Source organism: Larimichthys crocea, chromosome XXI (assembly GCF_000972845.2).
Source record: "Larimichthys crocea isolate SSNF chromosome XXI, L_crocea_2.0, whole genome shotgun sequence".
Lineage (NCBI taxonomy): Eukaryota > Metazoa > Chordata > Actinopteri > Sciaenidae > Larimichthys > Larimichthys crocea.
This window is the reverse complement of record NC_040031.1, coordinates 13,332,613-13,354,649: the sequence shown is the minus strand read 5'-3', so window position 1 is coordinate 13,354,649 and position 22,037 is coordinate 13,332,613. Positions and strand designations below refer to the sequence as shown.

At 39.9% G+C, this 22,037-nt stretch overlaps 2 protein-coding genes across 2 annotated transcripts; one reads left to right on the top strand and one right to left on the bottom strand.

Moving 5' to 3' along the window:
* The first annotated feature begins 3,278 nt into the window (after positions 1 to 3,278).
* On the top strand, positions 3,279 to 9,303 carry asb13b (ankyrin repeat and SOCS box containing 13b). Its single transcript, XM_010757301.3, has 6 exons — positions 3,279 to 3,483; positions 5,142 to 5,341; positions 5,427 to 5,577; positions 6,331 to 6,465; positions 8,015 to 8,206; positions 8,295 to 9,303. The coding sequence occupies exons 1-6, from the start codon at positions 3,441 to 3,443 to the stop codon at positions 8,441 to 8,443; spliced, it is 870 nt and encodes a 289-aa protein (XP_010755603.1). The 5' UTR covers positions 3,279 to 3,440; the 3' UTR covers positions 8,444 to 9,303.
* A 3,387-nt stretch (positions 9,304 to 12,690) lies between these two features.
* Positions 12,691 to 20,167, bottom strand: LOC104940650 (neuroepithelial cell-transforming gene 1 protein). Its single transcript, XM_010757302.3, has 12 exons — positions 19,824 to 20,167; positions 18,186 to 18,252; positions 18,007 to 18,066; positions 17,374 to 17,481; positions 17,124 to 17,291; positions 16,974 to 17,036; positions 16,788 to 16,884; positions 16,631 to 16,707; positions 16,280 to 16,537; positions 15,996 to 16,166; positions 15,707 to 15,893; positions 12,691 to 13,703 (listed from the first exon to the last, which is right to left on the bottom strand). The coding sequence occupies exons 1-12, from the start codon at positions 19,952 to 19,954 to the stop codon at positions 13,369 to 13,371; spliced, it is 1,722 nt and encodes a 573-aa protein (XP_010755604.3). The 5' UTR covers positions 19,955 to 20,167; the 3' UTR covers positions 12,691 to 13,368.
* Positions 20,168 to 22,037: the final 1,870 nt, after the last annotated feature.

Below are 22,037 nucleotides of genomic sequence, written 5' to 3'. Positions count from 1 at the left end.
ACTACCACTACCACTGACATTATAAAGAATGGATAGCGTATGCATGATGTCACCTGTAGGTCCATGTTGGATATACTGCTTCTTCAACAAGCAACAACCTCTGTGCCTGGGAAATTTAGCCAATGTGGAAGTACCAGAAACTATAATTCCTTGAGCGCCCACTTGAGTAAAGAAATGTAGCTGTGTCCAAACTTTTTTTTATGCAGGTATTTCTAATGAAGTGTGGGCTGACATTCATTCTGCCTCTATAAGATATTTGTGTCAATATTTAAAGTGCTCACCTACCTGGGAAGAGTTTTTTTGTGCTGTAACTTTAAAAGACCAGGGTGTATGATAGTCTTTGTATGTTATAATATTCATACTCAAATAACAATAATTATGTTTTTGTTACTTTTGAATGAGCCAGATTTACCATGTTTCTTCCAATGACATTATACCATAATATGATTTCCGAATGAGCCTTTTGTTTCTGCATAAGGAGTGAGTCTTCTTCCACAGGATCCGTCATGTTGAACCACCATGTTTCTACCACTGACATTATTAAGAATGGATGGCGTAGCGTGAAGTCACATATAGGTTTCTGAAGAGCAATGTTAAAGCTCTGGCCACCACCATATTGGCAGTCCTGCATCTTCTGCCTTCTGGCTAATCTAAAAATCGGCAAAGACATGGATCATTGACCTAAGGAGGGCTGAATGACACAATGACACCAAGTGGTAACCTCTGGTGCTGAGAAATGAAGCCAATTGGTAAAAACTATAACAGGCCGCAGAAGTGAGTCAATCTCCATAAGCGTCTGTATTAAAATGTCCACAGCAGAAATAAACATGTTTACAGGCTGTTTCAGACAACGGTTTTTCATCGTTCATGACAACTGTGAGCGAGCCAGACAGAGATTTAGTAGTAAAGTATCAGAGTTGAGTCAATGAACTTGAGTTGGATAGCATCAGTTTAAGTGACATTTCAGGCTTCCCGTGGAGTGGTTTAACCGATTGTCTGATTGGCCACCACAGTGTGATATCGGGTTGCATTTCTCCAAAAAGTGAATCTGGCTGAACTTCAGGTCAATGCACTTCGCAACACCCTGTGACTGGAACCACTGAAGCTAAAACACACTTCCTTCTACTTTCTACCTACGGCCACCATAGTTCTACACTTACAGCATCATTAGTTTGGCTGTGTTCATTCTTATGACAGCTACTCAGTGGTGCATGAATCTAAAAAAGGAAGTACTGCATGATCAGTGGAGTAGATGACATGGCAATTTTACTGCATTTCTAAGTGACGCAACTGCCTCAGGTGTGAATCCTTTAAAACAAACATGCTTGATATTTCGCTACCCATCTCAGATCTTGTCAATGTAGACAATGGTAGTACAACAACATTTATACGTGGTGTTCATATTCTGATAAAACTTAAAGGATCTCAGGAGACACCACTGTTTCAGTGTTCAACACTTCTTGGCCAAAGGAGGGATGCAACAATGACAAGTCAAAACCTGTTCCTCTTTGACCCAGACTAATGCTGCTGTCGTAACTGACTATATACATTTACTTGACAACTACAGCAAGGTCTGACCTCAATGTACTTCACCTTTAAACTCTATACTTTATTGGTTGCCAGATATATACTGTGACAAAAAACAAATGCAGGCAGCATTATTATATTGCTGGGCAGGCAGAATTACCAGATGCACAACAACAGGAAATAATCGATATCGAAGAAAGACAATACTATAATTATACCTGCCTCCTCAACAGTGATGCTTTGTATGCCGACTACATCAAGGAAGAAACATGTAAACTTCCTGAATCCTGAACCTGAATATAAATATAGACATAGATGTCTTACAACAGCTCTATCAATATATGCAGCTCTGGCAAGTTCATGAAGCCTACCACTTGCATAGAAAAAGCTAATACATCTCACAGTTATAAGACTGCATGGACATGCCCAAGTGTTTTACCAAGGGGAAAGTTATTCGTTTCTAGAAACCAAAACATATATAGTTTCAGCATGCAAGTATCCATTGAAGGTTGGCTACCCGTGGCATGGGATTTTTGGTGTTTTTCTTTGCATTTAAATCCAGCTGTTGCTACTGACATAAAATCAATTTTTTTGATTAGTTGACCTATATTGTTGGAACATTTAACTGTATGACATGCAAGTATACATAGTTGATCAAAATGATTTTGTGATCTACTGTGCAGGGTGTTTTCCAATATGTTATTACCCTGGAAGAAACAACATTTCCCCTCGCCTCATGGAGGTAAAGTTCATGACTCTGGTCGTAGAACTAGCTGAAGTCAATAGAAAAACATTATAGTATATTGCTTGAGACTTTCTTTTATAAACATTTACATTAACTCACAATACTCTTGTATTATGTCACAATATATTTTGCATTTCAAATGATAGGTTGGTGTGTTGGTCCAGTCCAATTGTAATACACTGTAAGTTTAGAGAAATGCTCACCAGGTGACACAGCTGTGTCTGTACACGAGCCTCCCCCCAATGTGCCAGCAAATGATATTAATACATAAAGTTATGCATAATTAACAGCGTGTCCGCTTGATTGACACACATATTCAGCTTCAAAACAGCGCTATGGGTGACGTCACTATTTGACATTGTCATTGTGAGTTGCATTGCAAGTGACATAAAAGAAACTATGAAATCTGATTGGCCAGAAACCAGATTTGGAATCAGATTTCAAACCACCTTTAAATGTGGCTTGTATCCAATTAGTAAACAATCCATTTTTAACAAGGTTTCTTTGCTCTTCAGACTTTCTAATAAAAAATCAATCTGGATAGCCTAGGTTCAGTCTGGACATGGCACAAGGAATTTTTACATGAAGCGCATATGTCAAGACAAAGTTAGCCTATATAATAAAAACAAAAAATAAAAACAAACATTTCCCATAAATCATAAAATGAATGCACACACTGCTATTGAACCACAAATCCATACAACACATCATGGATCAGCAAATGTAATAGTGTAATTTTAAATAAAAAAGACAAAATACACACACACACACACACACACACAAACAAATCTTATCTGTGCACTTGTCGAGTCATGTTGATTTAGTTAAGCTTTGTTTTAATGGGTAAGCATGGGAGTAAAACATATATATAACTATATTACTACACTATTTTAATACATTTCTTATGTTATTGTTAATAATAATATCAATACACATGCATTATTTGTTGTTTAACATGTGTAGTAAGTCTTTCCTGGTCTCAGTCTGAAGTAGGTCACTCGCCTACATATCCCAGAATTCCAAGCCGCCTCCCTAAGCTCCATACCCGGCTGCACAGCGTGTTTTGTAGTATAATGCAACCCTCACAGGCTTCATTGTTTTGTTTCAAAATGATCGACCTGTTTGGCTGAATCTTTTTGCGGGTTTCACAAGAAAACGGTAACATGAAATGGAGATCACTCGGACCAGACCGTCCTTGTATGGAGAAATCGGTAAGTAGCTTAGTTGTTGGTGACCAACAGTAAACCCAAGACAGCACTTTGAAACGCTGTGCCAGCTAAGCGGATAGTGTTGGTAAGCAAAGCAACGAGTTGCTTTCATTACCTTTCATTTAAAGGTGACGAGCTTTCAGTTTCTGTTTCAGCCGTATAGCTGGATCGATGTCAGGGTAGCATGCTTGCCTTAAAGCGCATGACAACAGCAAGCTGTAAGCTGGTTAGTGAGGCCAGCAGGCAGCTCGAGTGCATGTTGTGCAACTGCATCACTCCTTCAAATCTATGAATGGGCACCACATTGAGACTTGGCTTTACCCTGTAACAGCAAATGTGACATATTTATTAAACATCTAATAACAAATCACCTGTTTAAATGCCCCAATTATACACTTTTTTTGCAATACAGGTCAGTGTACAAGTGCAGTTGTGATGGTGTGCAAGCACCTGTTTTCAAACTGTGGTACGAGGACCACTGGTGGTACGCAACCTCCTTGTAGTGGTACTAGAGGAATCTCTAAAATGAAGATAAATGAATAAAAAAAACTTAAAATACTATGCAGGGATGTCATTTCATTTTGTTTCAGTGTCAGCCTGATATGTAGTCACTCTCATGCAGGTAGACTAGAGCTCGCATACATCCTACATGATTAGTTATGGGCTAAAAAATGTGACCTTAACTTAGTAAGTGGAGGTAAAAATTTAACGCTGCAAAAAGGAAATATTAGGAAGAGAAGTGCAGATCAGGAGAACCAATTTTACCACCAAATGTCTTGGTCTTGAAGCGGTTCTGCTCACGAGTCAGGAAAGTTGTTTTTATGGTATAAAACCGGCAGCTGTGGTTGCCAGAATTTTACCGTAATAAATGTGGTATAACCTTTTCTAATATTACTGTAAAAGTTGATTTCACCGATGATGATGATGTGTTCTGTTCCATATTTTAAAATGTATGTAGATTTTATGATGAAAAACAACTAGAGACTGAATATACCATTAAATATTACAGTGTTTTACTGTATAATTAACAGTCTCTAATATGAAATACTACTCTATTCTGCATGGATAACCCTTAAAATAGCGTGTAAATAAAGGTTTTGAAATATGAGCAAGAAGTGCAGATCAGGAGAACCCCTTTACTACAAAATGAGGTCTGGTTCTTGAACTGGTTCTATTCAGGATTCAACAATAGTCAACAATAAACAATATTCATATTGGGAATAAACCTCCTCCTGCACGAACTGTCTGCAGCTGAACAGGGTCGGCCTAGGCTGATGAATTTTAATGTTTGTTAAAATAGTGATAGTTGGAGAAATGCTGTATTAGAGAATAAAGACATAAAATTGTGTCATGTTTCATGAGGAAACTGCACTTTGTGGCTTGTTGGTTGAAGAAGAAGAAAGAGGACTGGACCGCATTGAAATTCTGCAGAACCATGACTCGGCTGCACATAACCTCATAGAGAAGTGCTTTGGGGACGGGGAGGTTGAGGAAGTTAAGGTTGATGCTACAGAAAATATTGTAGCCATACTAGTATGTTTGGAATGACAAAATAAACTTGAACTTGAAGAGACTTGAAGAGAGAATGTTGTCATAGTCAACACACCGTCACCGCCATGAATAGAAAGGCTTAGTCTTTGTTTGGTTTCACGTATTTGCAGCTCATGGTCTTGGATTCTGGACGGACCGGTCAGTGGTGCACGAAGCCGCCGCACAGGGCAGGGCCCTCCAGCTGCAGCGGCTGATCGAGGCAGGCGCAGCAGTCAACATCGTTGCGGTTGACTCGATCACCCCTTTGCATGAGGCGTGCATACAGGGACAGACCCAATGTGCCAGACTGCTGCTGGACGCTGGTGCTCAGGTGAGACGATCAGTGATGTTGGCAGCTTTCTTTATCAGTTAATGATTGATTGGTGTATCTTTAACCGCGGCTCGGTGCTCTCCAGGTGGATGCTCGTAACATTGATGGCAGCACTCCGCTGTGTGATGCCTGTGCAGCCGGTAGCCTGGAGTGTGTGAAGCTGCTGCTGGAGTATGGAGCAACAGTTAATCCTCCACTGTTTACGTTCTCTCCTCTTCATGAGGCCTGCATGGGAGGTGTGTCTTGTTACATACAACACCACACAGGAATGTATTTGCCCATCAAGGTGTCTTTGCTCTAACAGTGTGGCATTGTTACACCTAAATCCACGCAGTGTTTGTCTTAAAGCAGACGAGAGTTCTCAGAAAGCCGGTTTTCTTTCTGAGAACAGTCATCACGGCCAACCTAAAGTACAACAAGTTCCCCAGTGACCTTCCTAAATAGTACTGAGAGCACATTTTGCATTCATTTGTCTGATTTTGTAACCAGTTGAGATTCATGGTCTCAGATTTTAAACATTCCAGAGACCTTGAAAGGCAAAAAAGTAAGGGAGTACTAGAGTTCTTGATTATTCCTAAACAGCCTGTCAGGATAAAGCAATAAAACAAAAACCTAATCACACAATTAGCAGTTAGACAGTGGAACATGAGTATACTGGGTACATTTGCTAACTCAGTCGAAACACAGCACTGGGATGACTGCAGTATTGATTCTGAGAACAGAATTGATTAGTAAGGAGAAAGCTTTAAAATGAAACTCCAGCTAAAATCAGGTTGAACAACAGCTTCTGTACTCTGAAGGATGAAACTACAAACATTTTACAGCCTGCTTTTAAAGCCGGACACATTTATGAGCATTTCCCAAATTTATATGACTCACTGCCTCTGGGGATTTGTTTCCCAGCCGTGCTTTGTTTGGAAAGTCACTCTGCTGCAGAGACTTCAAATTTTATTCTAAACAGACCTTATCCTGCCCGTCTCTCACCACAGGTAATTCACAATGTGTTCAGCTCATGATTGATCAAGGAGCTTTCATGGAGGCCCACGACTGCCACTACGGGACACCGCTTCATGTAGCCTGTGCGAGGCAACATTATGACTGCGCCAAAGTTCTCCTCAGTTCAGGTGAGTTCATGTTTGTGTCCCTGGGTGAGATTAAATGTCACTGTAGATTTGGGTGAAAACATAGGTGTGGGTAGTTGAATTGTTTAAAGGCAGCAACAACTTAACCATAAAGCAACTAAAGATTATTTTTGGTACTGATTAATGAATCAAGGACTTTTTCAAAAACTATCTCAGTCATAAAAGGTTTTATTATGTGGGCAGCACGCGCGCCTCAAAGCAAGAAGGTTCCTGGTTCAAACATGTTGCATGTTCTCCCCGTGTCTGCGTGGGTTGTCTCCGAGTACTCCGGCTCCCTCCCACAGTCCATAGGTTAACTGATGACTCAGGGTGTACCCCACACCTCGCCCAAAGTCAGCTGGGATAGCCTCCGGCCCCACCGTGACCCTGATGAGGATAAGCAGTTACAGATAATGGATGGATGGTTTTATTATGTAACTGTAAGCTGATAAATCTTTTATTTTGTAAATACCTTTACTTAGTAAATAACATCTCCTTATTTGTGTGTCTATAGTGTTTTCAGACAGGCTACAGTGGTTGGTGGGGCTGTGGGGTGCTGCTGGGCGTGTGTCTATTTGTGCTGAATGTAATTTCTGTGAAAGATTAAGAGAATGACTTTTTATTATACTGATTAACCAGCTTTAAAGATGACGGCACTCCCTCTCTTTCTCAACCACTGCTAGTTCTTTCTCTCTCAAACCATCGGACATAAATCAGATGAAACTTCTTCGTGTCTCCATTTTGAGGTGTAAATTGTGAGCCAGACACAGATTTAGAAGCCGGTACAGTCAGAACACAACAGGTAGAGCGTCAGAGTTCAGTCCATGAGTCCACCTGGATAGCTTCAGTTTCAGAGACATTTCAGGCTGACTATGGAGTGGTTTGACCAGTATGGGTGTCTGATTGGCAGCTGCTGTGTGACGTCAGCCTGTGTTTTTCCAAAAGTCGGATCCAGCTCAACTTCTCGGCTGCAGGTCGCTGTGTTTTGGCGGATATCCCCACTCAAATGAGTGGTAAAACCTGCGTTTTTGCCGCAGTGCCGGATCCTGACAGTGATGTAGTTCTGTAGTAGTGTTCCGTTGTCTCGCAGGTGAAGCAATTATTTAAGGTGGACCAAGTTATACAGATCACCCTGTCCTAGTGCTTTTACTTTACCCATGACTTGAATGAAAATAGTTCGTCAAGTTACTAATTAACTTAGAGGAACCAGCGTTGCGTTACATTGACTTTTCTTTAAACTATTAGGTAGTTTCATGTCTGCTGTATCTGTCAGCTGATCTGAAAACACTATGTTGAGCCTGTCACACAGAAGTGCTGCATCATTCTGACGTTAGATTGACTGGTTTAGTGTTGCTTGCCACATCAGTGACTCACTGGTCTCCCATCCCTCATCTGGGAAATTGAATTTATTTAGAGCTAACAACTGGTTTGTTGTTGTACTTCCTGCTAATGACCTTCCTTTATTAAGCAATTTATAATGCCATTTTAAATTATCACAGATGCTACAGACAAGAGAAGCACTTATGGTGTTGCCTTTCTTTTCCCCCCAAAGGGGCAAATGTGAATGCTGCCAAGCTACATGAGACGGCTCTTCATCATGCAGCCAAAACAAAGAACGTTGACTTGATTGAGCTACTTGTGGAGTTTGGCGGGAACGTGTTCTCCAGAGATAACCTGAACAGAAAACCTATCAACTACACCAGTCTTGGATCTCCCTCCTACCTCTGCCTCGAGTTTTATGAGAGTAAGTTTGTCTATTTTAAAGTGTTCACCCTGTCATTGCCAGTATTTTAGTAATCTAAACTGTCATCTGTCTTTTTCACTTCCCTTAGATACCCCCCTCAGTCTACAGCAGATAAGCAGAGTGGCTTTAAGAGGAGCTCTCGGAAAAAGAGCGCGTGAAGTTGTGTGCAAGCTGGGTTTGCCCAATCGTATTATAAGTTTTCTTTCTTATATGCCACCTCCGGTCATTGAAATCTAATCAGCTGTGGGAAACTGAACATGCAGCTCTTCGAAGGTTAAATCTGAACCTGTTACGTCAACTGGCTCTCTGCTCTCTGCTGGTTCCCTCTCTGGAAAGTCACATGACAGGATGTGGAAGTTGGCTGGAGTTCAGCACAGATGAATTGTCTTAACAATGCCAGACTTGTAGCCTGCACAGACATGACACATTTCAAATGAGCAGTCTTTATCCGGGAAAGTGAAAAGGGCTTACATCTGGTTTTTCATGTTTGTCTTGAGCTCTTGTTTGTAAGAAAAAAGCCTGCTCGTGAAGTTTAGGAGAGGTGAGACTCGACAAAACGGCCTGAGTGAAGCCCAAAAGAATAAAACTACTAGTAATTAAATGTCTGGCAATATAGGCATGTACAGACTCTCCACCAAGGACAGACTTTACAGCAGTTAGACCTTTATCTTCGTTATATGAAGTCAGGTGACCTCATATATCCTAGTTCAACCTGCAGCCTGAGCAGAGGTCAGATCAGCCACTTCAACTGTGTGGGCGTATAGAGCATTAACGTTTAACTCTCAGAAGCTTTGGCAGCACCTTTGAGCACTTCACATTACACGCTAATATACTCACAAGTCATTTGTGTCAGTGTTGAGAAGTAAAAATGTGAACTTGCTCTTCGTGACCAAGTAAATTTCATCATAAATGCAGTAATACCTTGTTGAACCTAGAAGGAACATAAAGTAGTTTGATTATAGGATTATACCACTGTATGTATTTGTATATTGTTACTTTTTATTTTTCCTGTACATTTGTAAATATTATAGATGGTTCTACCTTCCGTTAAAGTTGTGTAAATAAATGGATCACTACCAGACTATTTTAAAAAACAATTCTAAAGTGTTTTCTTCTGCTGTTACTATTGTTTTTTTTTTGTTGTACATCTGAAATCATCAGAAGTAGCCAGGAAACCAAGTTTAAACATCTAGTATGCAACAGGCCTCAAACAAATATTAGTTAAAATGAATAGAAATATTAAGATCAACATGTTTTTGCTAGAAAAACAATTACTACATTATGAATTGCCTCAATTGCATGAATGATTTCAGCAGGATTGTCTGGCGAACTGTTGTCTGTAAGCAGCTATCTAAGACCAGTTGCAGCTGTAATCTTTTTTAGGGAGAACTGAGGTTGGAAGGTGCAGATATAGGATCAGTCCGTTAGAGCAAACTGTAGCCACAACGTAAAATGGAAATGAGACCCACCCATGAGCAGATATTAAATGCATCCATTCAGTCTACCTTTCACAGAAACATGTCTGAACATGAGCTGCTGCTGTTGCAGAGCCTGAACAGGTGAAAATGTTTTTAGCAGATGTGTCACATCAAAGAGAAGTACTGTTCAAGAGGAAACGAAGTATGTCATGTACGTGACATAGTCAGAATATATAAATATATATCTAAAATTGATGTCATATCCTGTTTTTCTTCAGGGTATTTTGAGGTTTTTGCAATCTTGGGGATTTCACAGCACGTCACCAGTATGTTTAGACAGACAGACAGACAGACAGACAGACAGACAGACAGACAGACAGACAGACAGATAGACAGATAGATAGATAGATAGATAGATAGATAGATAGATAGATGACTTTGTTCATCCCCGAAGGTAAATTAGGTTGTCATAGAAGTCCGGTATGACTCAATATACTTAAATATGTTGCCACTAAAGTATTATTTCTTGAACTATGAAGTCTCAGCTCAGAGAAGGCTTAAACTGTTTTTATCAATCATTAACTTGCCCAGTGTTATTAAAGATTAAAGCAGATGTGGTTTTGTCACTGCTTTTCCTGCAACCCCTTAAAGTATAACACTTAGAGGAAATGTAAAGAAAGAAACAAGACAAAGACATTTAAACTTTAATCTTGTAAAATAGGACATTAAACAATTAAATCTGTTTTTAATTCAACAGTTAAACCAATAAATAAACTGTGAACATAGTGTTTTAGCTAACTAGCCAGTAGCTAAAACCGCCCTAATGAAGAATAAGTCCTGAAATAAGTTGAAGGGCAGCGTTACTAACTTCACCAGAACATGTGTAGGTGTAAGAATGTCAAACTGAATGAATGTAATAACTTAAACACTCGGTAAATGTTCGTTTATTCAGTGTTTCTTCATCATACACATTAGCACCTCAGCTACTAGCTGCGGCTAGTGTTACTTCCTGTCCAACCGGACTAACTACAACAACCTGCTAGACGGTTCTTACGTCAAAATAACAGAAGAAGTAAACCGGCCACATTGTTTGTATGTATTGACAACAGTAGATCCTAGAATAGAACATGGCATAGGGTCAATAATAACATTTAAAGAATGAAAAGGCCAATCAGGCGTGATCAAATCTAAAAACCAGTTCTTTCTTTTTTCCACATCTGGAGTCAAAAAACAAAGAATAACTTGTACGTCATGCGTTAAACTTGCATTCACCTCATGTTCATTCTAAACATGACTTATTATGAGTAATGCAAAGTCTGTTAACATGTTCTTAAAGGTTCAAATGCTTCGTTATGTCAACCAAAAACAAGTCAGATCTTCCAGCCATACAGTATCTGACAATCCTAGCAGGCCATACATAGTATATTATAAAAATTAAGCTTCAGGCCGCATGAAATCTAAACCGCAGGCCGTACTTTGGACATCCCCTGACATACAGCATTGTTTCACCAGCAGGAACTATGGCAGAACTGGTGCAAAGTAACTGTAAAGCTAAAGCAAATAATAGTAAGCTAATCATTAAACAACCCTAGAAACAAAGATATATTCAAAGGTGCTTGGCAGGAAACTATGAAAAGATGATGATTAAAGATTAAGATTTCTTAAAGGGGGGCATGGAGAATAGAAGGGATATCAGTTAAAGCCGATGAAGATGGTTAAAGCTGAAATAAAGATTAAGACACATTGTTTGTTGCTGTTTTGACGCTTTCTGTCATTTGATCTTTACCTGGCGGCCTCTGATCGCCTCGAGGGAAAGCAGGTGTTAAGTTTATAGGGCATCGAGGACAGCAAGATATTTCTTTCCTTGGGGAAAAACAATTGAGCCACTGTTTATCTAAAATAAGGCGCTGTGGTAAATGGACAGACAAATGCCAAATGGTTGTACGTGAACCTGAAACACTGCTTGGACACCCAACATTGTTTGCTCGAAACTGCACATCAAACAGTGTCTTATTTCAGCAGAAAAATAGATTTTGAGGAAGCTAGTTTGAGAAAGGTTTGCTGAGAAGCTGCTGGTGTTTGTGGCTCACCATGAGCTATAAATACTGCAGGTTTTAACGGCTCACACTGCGCAAGAGGACCCTGTCAAACGGGTATTTGGCACGCAGGCGCGGCTGTGACAGGACTTTGAAAGTCTCAGGTTGCTGTGGACACTTTGGTTGAAACTTTATGACCTCGATCTTGTCCCAGACAACCTGTACCCAAATTCCAGTCTGGTGGATCAGATGAGTCAAACCATGTGCTGATCACGCAGGAAGAAGTCATCATGAATGACACCTGGCATACTCCAGGACAGAGCTATTTCCAAAGATACTTCCTCTATGCGCAGTTTCATTTTTGGTTCCTTAAACTCTTATTTCCCAATGAAACTCCCACAGCCGTTTCAGCTGTCTGTATGAGTTTTAAACACGTCAATGCTCAATGCAAGTCGAGTATAATTCCTTATCTTATCTGGGGTGCCAAGATGTCACCCAGACTCACCAAATATTGATAATCATCAGCTTTACAGGAAATGCAAACACAAGCATAACAGCAGGTATATAAGTATAGTTTACCTACATGTAAATCTACCTTTGTATACACAGAAAAAACAGCGGTTTTAATGCAAATTATTTTGTAGCCGCCTCTTTAGCATTCAGTCTATCAGACTTTTCAGATCTTGCAGTTTAAGTCTCACCAAGCAGTCAACAGCATTTGATAAGACGTACACTCACAAAGTAGAAAATCTAACATTTGTTTTAAGAGCTTACTGCCTCCGCAATGGTATCACTCTGTCCTGTAAAAATTCACAAAACTACATTAAGGATATTTATAAATTTTCAACAGACTAAGAGGAACAAACTTCAAGCTTTTCCACGACTTGTTTGCTTAACAAATATTGCGACACACTGTTCAGCAGCCATCTGAACATTGAAAAGGAAGTGACTGAGCGGTCAAAGTACAAACGAGAAGGACGCATGGTGTGTTGCAATATATAATGTCACAGTCAATCAGACTCAGGACTCGTTTCAAAAGTACAAACTAAATGTTTTATTTTCTTCATATTAACAAATTTTCACTGAGTACATCTAGATTCATTTGAAATTTTTTTTTTTTTTTTTAAATCTCCATGAAATTAATCGAATCGTATTCACGGCCAACAGTCTTACTCATGTTCTGATCGTTATCTTGTATCTAATCTCACATTTTAGACAACTTCTCTTCTCAGAAAGCTGAGGCCACTTCTCATTTTTCGTTTCATGGTCCCTTATCTTGGAACAGATAACACATCACTGACAGCTGCACACATGACGCTTATAATACAGATGCACATTTTGATTATAGCAACAGCAACAACGACAAAAAATGACGGGGTTTAAATGTGAGGACACAGGAATGAAGCTACAAGTGGTACAAAGTTGTTTTTCCCATTGGGCAGACATATAAAACCCTAATTCCACACAGCTGCTGTAAACATACATTTTAGTCACACTGTCACATGACACTCTTTTTGTAAACTACACATTTTTTAAGACAAAAAATTTTGATGTACATTTGGACGGAAATGATAAGCAAAAGCACAAAAAACAACAGGTTGCATTAAAATTCATTGACTGAAACACGTGACCGAACAGGACACCTGTTTTCAAACACGTGCCTGTCTGACAGTAACCCTTTTGTGATCCACCAGGCTGGAATAAACGTCTACACTCCAGTCTCCTTCCTCTTTAGCGAGCTTTGAAACTTCCGGTCCAGTCTGGTTTTGGAGAGCGTCTGAGGCCTGAGTTTAGGGCCTGAGACAGGTGCACAGTTCTCGTCTATCTCCTCATCGTCGTAGCTGGTGGCTGAGACAGTGGAGGAGCGGCGCTTGACTTTGACGGCCTGCCCCTGTTGAATTCTCGGCTGAGCCCCTTGTTGTTGGGTCATCGCCGTGCGTAGACAGTTGAGCCACTGCTGCTTGTGGTAGATGTCGTTGACATGCAGGGTGTGGGCCTGGCCATGGGATGGATCCAGAGAGCTCACGCGAAAAACGTTCTTCGCTAGAGGGACGCAGGAAGAAAAGAAATACAGTGAGCTTCTACAATTAACATTCTCAAAAGACCTCTTATCTACACTATACATTTAATTTAACATTAATAGATTAAATGACTAAAAGTAAAAGGTATGTCAAGTGAAAAGCTATATAAAGTATGTAGTTCCCCTCTCCGTTTTCTGGCTGTGTTGGTTCACCCTCAAAAGCGTTGTTTCCAGCCACAGCAGGCAGCTGTTTGCATAAAACCCCCTCCAAAAAAAACTCCCGCTCTGATCAACATACCTATCTAGCACACAGAAGTGGAAAATTTAGCTGCTTAAGTGACAGATCTTTCCCTCAGTAGTTGATGGAGACTAAAACAGAGCCAACCAGGTAGCTAGAAACATAATAATTAATAATAATGTCGCGTTATAACTGCTGGATATGTTCATCGCCAACAGGAAACGGAAATTAGTTTTGCTGTCGTCCAGTTTAGGGCTAAGCCACACACACATATTTGCGATTTTGCCAGTCAGTTCATCAACGCTGACCTCAGTGTGAAGCAGAGCTGTGAGTCTGCTTTGAAACCGGAAGCAAAGGTTTTATTCAGGCGTTTGCTCGCACAGAAGAGGAAGCTTAAGTATACACCAATGTTGATATTGCATATGTGTGACCATAGCCATATATACTGGAAGTCAGTTTTGTGTTTACAGCTCGTTTCTGCTGCCTCCATGTGGCCATAAACCCATCCAGGTTTAACAGTATATTTAGGTTAAATTCATTATAGTCTGTAGCCCTGCGATGTTGCCCATTGTCCTTTGTTTATACCTGGTCTTAAACCAGCCTGTTCACATTGTCACAGTGTTTTGATTGAGAAAGGAAGGGCGTGTGATGAATGAAAATCTTAACTGTGTAGTCTCTTAAGGGACACTGCGCTAAAGGTTTATAAACTCAAGGTTTTAGCCGATATGTTCTGAACACAGAGGACAGGATCCTGTGAGGGAGCAAAGCTCAAACTAAACTGTTTTAGAAGTAAAAATATTAGAGCATGTACACTGTATTGTGGTCATACAAAAAGTCAGTAAAACCCTGTAGATGGAAAGTTATTCAGATATTACTGAGTACGTAAAGTATATAAGTACAGTAAAGTATGAAGATTACAAAAAGTTTGCAAAAAGACAAATTCTTCTGAAGTGTGGTAATAGATTTTAGTAAGTACACACTTCTATCTGTCCATCTTTAGACCTGCTTGCGCAACAGGAAATTTAAAAGATGGAGCTAAGATAAGATCCAAGTCAGGTTTGGTTCCCCTGCTGAAAAACCCTCCCACTCACACCCCAGGGTATGTTTAGAGGACGAGGTATTAAGCACTACTTTGAAAAGGAATGAAAATCCAAAGAACATGCAGGTTATAATGGTACCCTACTTCCACCCTGAGGCAGCAGCTAATAACTGTAAAAATGAATCTGTGAACGTTCGTATGAATTATTTACTTTCTAAACAGTAAAACATGCGGCTGTGGCTCGGAGGTAGAGCGGGTCGTCCACTAATCAGATGATCGGCTCCTCCAGTCTGCATGTCGAAGTGTCCTTGGGCAAGGTACTAAACCCCTAAACTGCTCCTGAAGGTGTGGGAATGCATATGAATGGTTAGCTCCTAAAAAATGATGAGCAGTTGGCACCTTGCAAGGCAGGCAATGCCATCAGTGTATGAATGTGTGTGAATGGGTGAATGAGATATGTAATGTAAAAGCACTTTGAGTGGTCAAAAGACTAGAAAGGCGCTATATAAGTACAGTCCATCTACCATTTAAAACCCAGAGTGCACAGTGATGTCTTCATACTTGCTTCATGTAGCCGCCAGTCCAAAACCCAAAATATATGAAATTTTCAATGATATAAAGCTGAAGCTGAAATCAGCTCATGTTGGGTGTCTTGGCTGGATAAACGACCAAACACTTTCCTATGAATTAAAGGGTGACACAAATCTGAAGTTTCACCAGCAGGTGGAGTGCATCTTAACACAACCCACCTTTCTCTCCATTGGTGAAAGCCCCTCTGAAGGATCCCCCCATGCGGATCTCTCCATCCTGCAGGTCCTCAAGAGCCAAGTCCCGAACCGGGATGGGCTGTCGATACACCTGGAAACAGCTCCTGTCGTTACGAGTTACCGGTCGGGTCAGCACCAAGAGCTCGGAGAAGAGGAACACATGCAGCCTCTGCGAAGTGACACATTAATAAAATTATTTTAATATAAAACAAACAACATGTAGATAATTTGAATTCTGTTGCATGTGAATGAGAGTAATCCTAATTCTCACCGAGCCACTCTTGTTCCGCAGCTCTCCATGACAAAGTAGAGTCTTACAGTTATCTATGAGAGGGTCCCGCTGCTTATCATCCAGGTACTCAAGCTTGTCAATATAATACTGGCACTCAGACTCCCCTTTTCTCACGTTGATATCAGACAGAATCTCCTGGATTATAGTGATCTGGATAATTAAAGAAAGACTTATTATCAGACTAACAAGACTAAACGATTAAACAGTGAAACAAAAACGCCATCTGTGATTGAAAAAGTATGTAAGTAATGTGGATAACCTACAGCTCTCTCCAGACTGGCTACATCTGGGTGATCAGGAGGAGTGTGTCTGAGGATCTCTCGCAGCAGCAGTGGATATTTCACCAGACGGGAACGTGGGATGTCCAGGAAGCTCCAGAGGTCCAACTTCCTGCTGAAGGGCGACTCCAGGCAGCGTTGTAGGAAGTCCTGCACGCGCTTGTCCTGTTTTTTCTGGTCCAGCAGGGCTTTGGCTGCAAGCTGGTTGCTGCAGTAGTTTTTGTAAGCATTCAGACCAGGCAGCTGAAGAGATACATCAACAGTTAGAATCTTTTTTACATGCTGAAATTGACATGCATGTACGCTTGTTATGTGTTAGTATGCTACCGTACATACCCAGTCTATAACTATCTGTCCAATCTCAGCTACTGTTCCGTCAGGGCCAGTTCCCTCTGTCAACTTCATCAACAAGTCTGCACATAAAACACGCACACGGTCAGAAACAGTAGAGACATCAATAAAAGCTGGCAAAGAATGGTTAGAGGTAACTTACCCTCATGTAAGGGGATGTATGCATCCAGGTCACCAAATATGTGAGTGAGTTCCTCCTCCGTCATGATGGACAGTTTCAGCATCGGATCATGGTATGCCTAAAACGTAAGCAGCAGCGTGAGCACGAAGGAAGGGAGCATATATGTTTTGATTTCTTTGTATGATTTTTAAATAAAAATGTTCCAACCTTTCGTGCAAGTTGGAGATCTTCGATGAGATCCTGCTCTCCCCTGTAGAGCTCATGAATTGCCTGGAGAAGAAACGCAAAGAGAAAGTCACTTTTTCGGCTCTCTGCACTTTCAAGATGACTCGACTTTAAAAAACTAAACTTCAGTACCTCTTGTCTTTTTATCTCTTTGGTGGAGAACGTGCTCTTCTGATGGACGTCCAGCGTCTCCGACCACAGCGTGCTGTTTCTGCGTTTAGTGGGTGTGGGACCTGTCGTCTTGCTGCTGGCTTTGAGGGACATCCCTGGTGACTTGTTATCACCACGTAATGACATGGACTAGGAAGAAGTACACATATTTTACAGTCAAACACACATTCTACAAATTTAGAGTGAGTATCGACAGGACCGTGACATTTACCTGGATGGTTTGACCAAAGCGCCGCACTGCTCCATTCTTTGAAGGAGAAATCAGGTTGACGAGAGATGAAACTTTAGCGAGCGGCCTCACACGTTTGTTATTGGGCTCCTGGAAATCAAAGAAATAATCTTCTACTTGTTTGCACTGAGGTGTAGACTCTATGGTACTGTTTAACACAAGCCTCTCATTGTGATTGAAACTTTAACCGATTAAATTTGTATAACACCTGAGAGAAAATGCTGATATTTCCTTCCTGGCATATTATAAAGCACTCCTTTTGTTTAGTGTGATTTAAATTGCTGAGAAACCACTCTAAAAAATCCATTATTTTGTTCCACTCTCAAGTGTAATTGCTGACCTTTATTAAAGTTTAATGTGACATTGATGATGTTGTATGGGAAGTGTTTGTGCACGCTGAGGCTCAGGTTTTCTTTCACCATTATCATTTCCTCGGACAGACATTTGTGCCAGTCTAAGGGATCGAGGGATTATCCTGAGCTCATAACACACAAGAGCACTCATGCCTGTCTGCGGCGAGTACCTGAGTCATGCAGAGGGATTAAAGTTTGCTGTGAGGACACGTTCAAGGGTGTTACACTAGAAATGCCCACAGGAAGCTGCCCTGACTCTCACCTTGAGGTCGAAGCTGGAGAGACTGACTGTGTCATCGTCCTTCTCTTTGCGCTTTCTTTTCTGCGGCAACAAAATAACAATACACACTGGTTACCTTCATTCAAACTACGCATTTTGTAGCAAAACTCTTTAACAGATACAAAAAAATCATCTAAAATGTTTTTTTAACATTAACTCACTAGACTGAACTCCCACGGAGTCCCAGGGGTGAGAAAGGTGAAGGAGCTTCCTCTCTGCAGTGGAGGTCTACGGGAAATGACACACGGCACACAAAGAAAACAAGTTTATCATATCTACGTCATTGCAGAGTGACATCTTGGCGTCTATTTTCCTTGGGACAGAGTCTAATAATATGCGGCTGAAACACACCACAAAAATTCAAGGCATGCAAACACGACTGGACTTCAACAACAACAATTTGGTTTATTCACAAAGCTAGCTTATGAAAATGTCAGTCTAATTTATCCTGGAGAAGAGAGAGACAGAGTACAAATGTGAATTTGACATATTTTAATGTGATGGATTCCTTTTGTGTGCCGTTTATGCTTCAGTCACTCTTATGTTTCAAATATGTGAAACGCTTTGGATGATGATTGAGGGGTGTTAATATCTAAAACCATATAAGGGCCTGGAGCTGGTGACAAAACAATGCTGCTACAGAGAGTTACAATGTTGTCTCGAAAGCAAGCGACACCCCGAGGGTGCTGTCAAGCTCAAGGTCAGCTGAACACACTGCTGCCACACAAGCTACTTCTTATAAATCCTGCCTTCAAGTCATGCTGGAAATAACAGAAAAACACAAACAAAGTGATTAATCTGTACGTCATGAAGACACAAATGTGAATATTTTCAAAACCTTATCTACAGTCGCACGAGTTCTGCAAAAACAAATATAGGTGTGATGAATGTTCAAATACGCAGACGTGCCGTTAACTGAGTGAGTTTAACGTAGACCATGACACATCACTGTGTTGTTATTCAAGAGGCTGATACATTTAAGTGAAATACAGGCAGAGAAGAGACATGCCCTGATAAATATGATATTAAAAGCATGCTTATTGATACATGCCATCACATGTAGTTATAAAGATTAGTCACTGACCTCGCCACCTTCAAATTACACATCTTATTAAACTTGCTTTTAATGTTTAATTTGATTTTGTATGTGTTTTAGGGTGTTATTTTGATGTTTTCATGCTTTTTAACCCTGTATCTTTGAGTGCCTTGAAGAGCACTTTTAAATAAAATGTATTATCATTATTACTTGTATTATTATTAGTCTATAAATCTATTGCAAGTGACAGAAAGGTGATATTTTTTAATGTAACGCACCAAGCAGAAACGCAGAAACATTGGCTGGGTTTAGCTTCTAAAATGTGACATTTTTCTATTGTGCATCATTGTAAATTATGTAAATATTTTGTTTTCAAACAATAAAAGCGATATGGGGACTTATTTTTTATACTTTATACATTAAATAGTTTTGTTATGCCATTATGACACGATTTTATTAATAAATGTATTAATAATAGCTTATTACACGAAGATAAATACAGATTTGTATCATGTTATACAGTTAGTTACACTGAGTTTCTGTTATGTGTATAAGAGGCACCTTAATGCATCACAACATATGTGCATATGTCCTCCGAGGTGTACTTGAACGCATCGTTTGCCAGTTACAATGCCAGCCCTGCCCCCGTCACAGTCGACTAACAAAGTAACGTTAGCTGCTTAAACCGTGCTGAAATCACACAATATTACAAACAGAGCTCCTGAATAAATAAATATCACATTATTCGACGTGATCTACTCACTTCTTGGAGTTGTTTCTCCGCAGTGTGTGTGGAGAGGACACACTGCTAATGGACGTCCTCGATGACACCCTGCGCAGTTTGTGCTTTTTGTTTTCCGCCGTCTTTCCGCTCACTTCTTCGTTTTCTTCCATTGTGCTGGAGGCTTCGTTTTGAAATCTAGTTATACAGGGATGTGATTATGGCTCAGCGAGCAAAAAGACGAACGTATAATCGTATAAACGTGTAAAAACTGTCCCGATGTGTACAAAGAAAGCAGAGAGGATCGATGACAACAGAGCTCAGACACCACGGCGGAAGTTTGAATATGGCGGATTCTTGGAAACGGACCAATCAGGAGAGGGCTCAGAGCTCCGCTGCTAGGATACCATGAGGTGGGAGGAGCCAGGCAGAGTTCAAGTAAAAGGACCTTAAGCGTATGTACACTGTAAAAACTATTATATTATATTATATTATATTATATTATATTAGATTATATTATAGTATATGATAATTATATTATATTATATGACGGTTTTTAGCTCTGTAGCCACTGATATTGATGGGTGCATGTTATTTCATTTAATTATTTCATTTAATTCATTTAATTCATTTAATGGGACCATGTACAGTATTAAACATAAACATAAACACAATAGCACATAGGATACTCAGCTCTGTGGCCACTGACATTGGTGGGTGTATGTTATATGCTATTGTGTGTAACTTTGTATTTTGTATTATGTGTCCTGTGTGATTTTTGCTTTGTACTGTTTGTTATTGTGCTGTAATATGTTTTAAATTGTGTCTGCCGAAGGGACTGCAGATGAAAAGTTGCTGTAAGCTAACTCTGGTACAGTACATCAGATGGAATCGTTTGTGTTTAATACTGTACATGGTCCCATTAAATAAATGAATGAATGACTTTTCTACAGCCTAATTTAACTGTATTTTTTAAAAATCTCTATCTGTGGTTCTATTTCTTATTTTTATCAAATATTTGTTTATCTATTTCATTTTTTTAAACTTTCTATATTCATTACTACATTCATACACATACATTCATATATTGTGTTACTTCTACAATATTTACTAGACTAGTATTTGCTCTGCTATAAATTTGTGCACTACACTGTAAAAAAAACAAAAAAACAAAATTTTTATATATTTAAAAAATTGTATACAAACCTCATACAGACATTATCTGCAAATGAACAACCAAACATATTTTAAATATGATACATGCATCAAATGCACACTGCCAGATGAGCTACCATCTATCTTCATACGTGCCTGCACATAGCCGCTGTAGTAACTTTACATTTGACTACCTTTGTTTAGCTTTGTCGTCTTTATTTCACTGTATGAGTAATTGTCTGTCATATTTGTTCTCTGCTTTGCATATTCAGATTGTGACAGCGATAATCCAGCTGCTATGTGCAGTCTGCACTGCTGAAGATGGCTTCTTAAAGTTGACTGGGAACATACACTGGTCTTGCTGGGGTGATAAAGAAGGGGTTAATGAAGACCCACATCCTATTATTGTTTATTTTTCTACACCCTGTGGGAGGGCTGAAGTGAGAAAGAGCATAAACTTGTTATGAAGTCACGGAATACTAGTTTGTAAAATGTCTCATTTGAATACATAGACATGTTTGTGTTCAGAGACAGGGATGTAAATAATATGAAAATGAATTATATCATATAAATATTAGCATATTGCTTTTATATTCTTATTAAGGCACAGCTTGTAAAATGTCAAATCCTCAAAATGTCCTGGCCTTTTATCAGAATAATATATATCCTTATGAGGTAAGACTGGTGGTATGACATAGACTTCTCTCTTGCCTCCTATTAATGACCAGCATTAGATTTTATATATACTCTGAGAACCTGTTTGACCGTCCCCTATAGTATGACCCAGCATCAGTCAAACAGGACATGAGGAGCTCCGTGGACCCTATAGCTCTATCCTTTGCGAGCACATCATCACTTCGATGGGGCCACCCATTCCACTTTAATCAACATATCTGTCACTCACGTGAAATATGGAGCCTGACATCACTGCTGTAGTGTCTTCATAAAGCCTGGGTCAAGAGGCCGTTTTGAAATGGACAAGGAGATGATGTACTGTAGCTTCATTATTATAGCTAACAGTTCAATGACAACAGGGCAAATCTCTATCTGTTGAGGACGACTGAATGATCAGAAACTACATAAATAGATTGTTTTGTGCTT